Source organism: Micropterus salmoides, unplaced genomic scaffold (genome assembly GCF_014851395.1).
Source record: "Micropterus salmoides isolate LMB-PRFRI ecotype aquatic unplaced genomic scaffold, ASM1485139v1 Ms_hic_scaffold_3964, whole genome shotgun sequence".
Taxonomy (NCBI): domain Eukaryota; kingdom Metazoa; phylum Chordata; class Actinopteri; order Centrarchiformes; family Centrarchidae; genus Micropterus; species Micropterus salmoides.
In genome coordinates this window covers 346-4,540 of record NW_024043333.1, presented here as the reverse complement: position 1 = coordinate 4,540, position 4,195 = coordinate 346, and the positions used below count along the sequence as shown (strand labels likewise).

General features: G+C 39.7%; 1 protein-coding gene across 1 annotated transcript; it reads left to right on the top strand.

Annotated features, from left to right (window-relative positions):
• The first annotated feature begins 808 nt into the window (after window positions 1-808).
• LOC119885224 (gamma-crystallin M3-like) lies at window positions 809-2,686 on the top strand. The gene is made up of 3 exons (XM_038695373.1): window positions 809-1,873; window positions 1,987-2,229; window positions 2,356-2,686. The coding sequence occupies exons 1-3, from the start codon at window positions 1,841-1,843 to the stop codon at window positions 2,629-2,631; spliced, it is 552 nt and encodes a 183-aa protein (XP_038551301.1). The 5' UTR covers window positions 809-1,840; the 3' UTR covers window positions 2,632-2,686.
• The last annotated feature ends 1,509 nt before the right edge of the window (window positions 2,687-4,195 follow it).

The window sequence follows — 4,195 nt, the reverse complement described above, 5'->3', positions numbered from 1 at the left end:
ATAAGAGTCAGTTCAGCCAATCAGCTTTAAAAAAAAAAAGTTAATTGTAGACTGCAATCTCCCCCAGAGTTGCCAATTTCCCCTAGAAAAAGACTAAAGACTTGATGTCACTGGTTTAAATAGCAGCTGACAGCTGATCAATTCATGGAATACACAGAATAATGCTTTTAATGATCTTACTGTTTGGGGGAGAATAACACTAATTTGGTCCTAACCGCTGGCCACTGCCAAGAGGTAAATTAGTCCACTGATTTTGATGACCTCTTGACCTTTGCTATGGTGCCATTGTTAGTTCAGACAATTGCCAACCTTTTCTCTGGCACAACCATCAGTCCCCACACAAAATATTTAAATTTAAATGGTAGACAAATTTACTGATTCACAATTCTGCATGTTGATCCTTTCCAAATTGTTTAACATTTTATGAGCACATATATGCTTCAGAGGACAACCCTTTTAATTTAGATATTCTAGCATCACCTTCAGGGAAATCTTTACACAGTTAAGTTGTAATTTATTGTTGAAAGCAATGCCACAAATCTAAACACTGTTTTGAATGTGTATTGGGTTGATGTTGGGGTTTCCTGTATAAGTAGTTTTTTGTATTTTCAGGACATTTTAAAATCCTGTACACAGTATGCATTGTCAAGCTGCTTTCTCAAGCTGGAGGGTGGTCGGCTATTTGCACAGTTGTACCGTAGCCTGCATATAGCTGACAGTCTGTGTGATTTTTTTTATTTCTGATATATCAACCCACAAAATATGCACTTCACATATCAACAAAATATAAACACAACAGCCACACAAGAAACAAACAACAAGCTCATTATTTTAAAGTTTGACATTTTGGGAAATAGATTTCTGACTTCAGAGAGCGAATAGGGAGATTTTCCAAAATGTCAAAATATTCCTTTAATATATCTTGTTGGCTTAAATCATGTACATGTCACAGTGACCACTTTCTAAAGTTGGTCACTATTAGATTATCGTGCTTTAGTATGCTTTATCCAAATTATCTGACTCAAAAAACAATTTATCAAGTGTATGATTAATATTTGTAAATTGCTATTGATTTTTTATGCTTATGTTAAACACTATATGCTAATCACTGTATTTCTTATTGGATTGTAAATTTGTAAATGTTTAATAACACGTATGACTCACAATTAACTAAAATTCTTAACTTTGTACTATATGCATCTCTATTGTATGATTTAGGCATAATCAAACTGTTTACGCAGTGCAGTCATATAAATGTGTAAATGTATATGTATTGAATAGACTTTTCAGAATGCACAGTAAGGTAAAGTAAAATTGATGGAATTTTTAATCTACATCTGAATTTCTCAATTAAAGAAAGGAAATATACTGTATTTCATGTAGAAACCTAGTTTGCTGACATGCCACTACCAAGAGCAAGTTACTAGAAGCACCTCTGTCACTACTCTGTCAATTTAACACTTCTATAATGGGCTTCTGAACAGAGACAAATCCAACACAATACACATAAAGTTTATACTAACTTACTAAAGTGTATTTGTCTGTGTAACATATGTATTACACTAAAGCTCAAATTAAATGAAAGCATATAAATAAAAATGGACCAATACAGGTCATATACACAGTTTTTAAATGGGTCAGCCTGTCCACATGTTACAAGCACGGAGACTGTTCTCGGTCCCCAGTCCCTGAAAAATGGACATTCTATAGGCTTCAATAGTTGCTGAGCAAGGGGTTCTCTAAGGGGGCCACTAATTTATTATGTTTGGTCTGGTATAAAAGGAAGGGGTTAAACCAGGGAGGAAGGCAGTTCAGGAGCAACAGCACATCTGCATCCAACATGAGCAACACCAGCATGAACATGAGGGGCAAGGTACTTTTATCAAAAACCTTTTTTCTAATAACCAGAAATGATTTTTTACAAAAACAGCATTTTCACGTTGCTACCTTCATTCTGTAACCATTACAATTCCCCTTTTTTTCCAGATCATCTTCTACGAGGACAGGAACTTCCAGGGTCGTTCCTATGAGTGCATGAACGACTGTTCTGACATGACCTCCTACCTGAGCAGGTGCCACTCCTGCAGGGTGGAGGGCGGCTGCTTCATGGTCTACGACCGTTCCAACTACATGGGAAACCAGTGGTTCATGAAGAGGGGCGAGTACGCTGACTACATGAGCATGATGGGATGGAGAGACTGCATCAGGTCTTGCCGTATGATCCCCATGGTAAGTAATAATATAATTGTGTTTGTTGGACAGGGTGATCACTAATATCATACAATATTATACTATTCTCTATTATACAAGACCTTTCATGACTCCTCGCTGATAACCTTCAAACTGTTTTTACAGCACAGAGGCCAGTTCAGGATGAAGATCTACGAGAGGGAGAACTTCGGTGGTCAGAGTTACGAGATGATGGACGACTGTGAAAACATCATGGACCGCTTCCGTATGTCCGACTGCCAGTCCTGCCACGTGATGGACGGCAACTGGCTGGTGTACGAGCAGCCCCACTACAGAGGCAGGATGATGTACATGAGGCCCGGAGAGTACAGGAGCTTCAGGGACATGGGCATGAGTGGCATGAGGTGGATGAGTATGAGGCGCATCATGGACTCTTGCTAATAAATGCTCACTAAATCGTCACTGAACGTATCAAATGCTACTGAATAAAGCAATTGCTGAACTACTTTTTTACTCTACTGACTTTTGTCGAGCTTATTGCCCAACTGTTGAATATTATATACCATAAAATATACAATTGTCATGATCTGGCTGTACTACCCTTTTCAGTTCCTGGCGTTTCCCTGCATTCCCCTCCTGTGTCTCTGTCTGTCTTCTGTCTGTCATCTGTGTGTCTGTGTGTGTGTGTGAGACTTGGTGTGGTGATCCGATTTCTCTCTAGGCAGACCAATCAAGCAACCACCTGCGACTTTCTGCACACCTGAAGGGCCTTTCTCATTTCCCAAATTTCTGTCTTAATGTCATTTCACTTTTTCTGTGTTCTTCTGCACACCAAAAGGTCTCACACACAGTCCAGTTTCATTCAGTAAATCTGTTTGGAGTAAAGCAGCTGTCCTCCTGAGCCCCACCAGAGTCTAAACATGGATAATAGAAGCTGAAAGTTTAATTCTGTTTCCTCTGTTCCTCTCTCTGTCCTGCCATGTTTATTACTGCAGGTTTTTTTCTGTTTTGTCCCATGATATTGCTGTGACATTACTGCACGGATGGAAACGTTTAAATGACAACAACAGCCTCCCTAATCACCAAACTAAATTGTTAAAGATAACACTCATAGTAGCTACAACACACAAGAAAGAAATCACCTGGAAAGCTACAGGGTCTCTAAATTAGTTGGTGGGGGCAGGTTGATGATTTAGATATGTGCGTATAGGCCTATATGAGTTCCGTTAATGTCCAAGCTGATCCGCGCATCACACATGACAAAACAGTGCAAAGAGCTGCTGAAGTCAAATTATTAGGCTGTAATATCAATCAGAGCATTCAGCAATGATCTGCTGTGTTACATGTTTTCATAATAGTGCCAACAGTAGAGTACTGAGATGAACTGGGGCTATATGACATGAATGTTGCTGTGTCATTTCGGAAAGGGACTGATGATGAAACGCTCACCTCATCAGGCTGAGGGTTGAAATGATCTCCTGTTTACAGGCAAAAGGCACATCGCAAAAAAGTAGTAGCCTACTGTGTAGCCTAGTTAATGATGAAGCTGTTATGATATAATATATATAATGTTTATTGAAATCCTGAGATGTTTCTACATGTTAAAATGTTGACAGACATGTTTCTGGATTGTGAAGATATGATCTGTAGCCTTAGTGCCAAATGCTGGTCTGCTGCTCTGACAGAGATCACAGCTTAAACAGTGGACAGATGATGCAGCTGTACAACAGGTCATATTTAATTGATGTTGCTTAAAATGACGGATCGAGGAAAGGACATCATTTCCTTAAATGCCCGTTTCCTTGACTCCTCTCTACTCGCGTCTCCTCCTCAACTCCTCGAGCTCGCATATCGGGTGGGAGAGACTAAAAGCGTCGGGAGGAGTCGAGGAGTTGAGGAGGTGGAAATTTGGGAAATGAGAAAGGCCTGAGTCATCCCACAATCAAGCCCTTCAGTTCATAACCCTGGCTCTGCACTTCGCCAGTTCACCTCAAGTGGTATGATG

Excerpts from the sequence above, each read along its gene's own strand:
- LOC119885224 (XM_038695373.1), top strand. The coding sequence starts at position 1,841 with ATGAGCAACACCAGCATGAACATGAGGGGCAAG. Across the intron at positions 1,874-1,986 it reads GCATGAACATGAGGGGCAAG|ATCATCTTCTACGAGGACAG; the intron begins GTACTTTTATCA and ends CTTTTTTTCCAG. Across the intron at positions 2,230-2,355 it reads CTTGCCGTATGATCCCCATG|CACAGAGGCCAGTTCAGGAT; the intron begins GTAAGTAATAAT and ends CTGTTTTTACAG.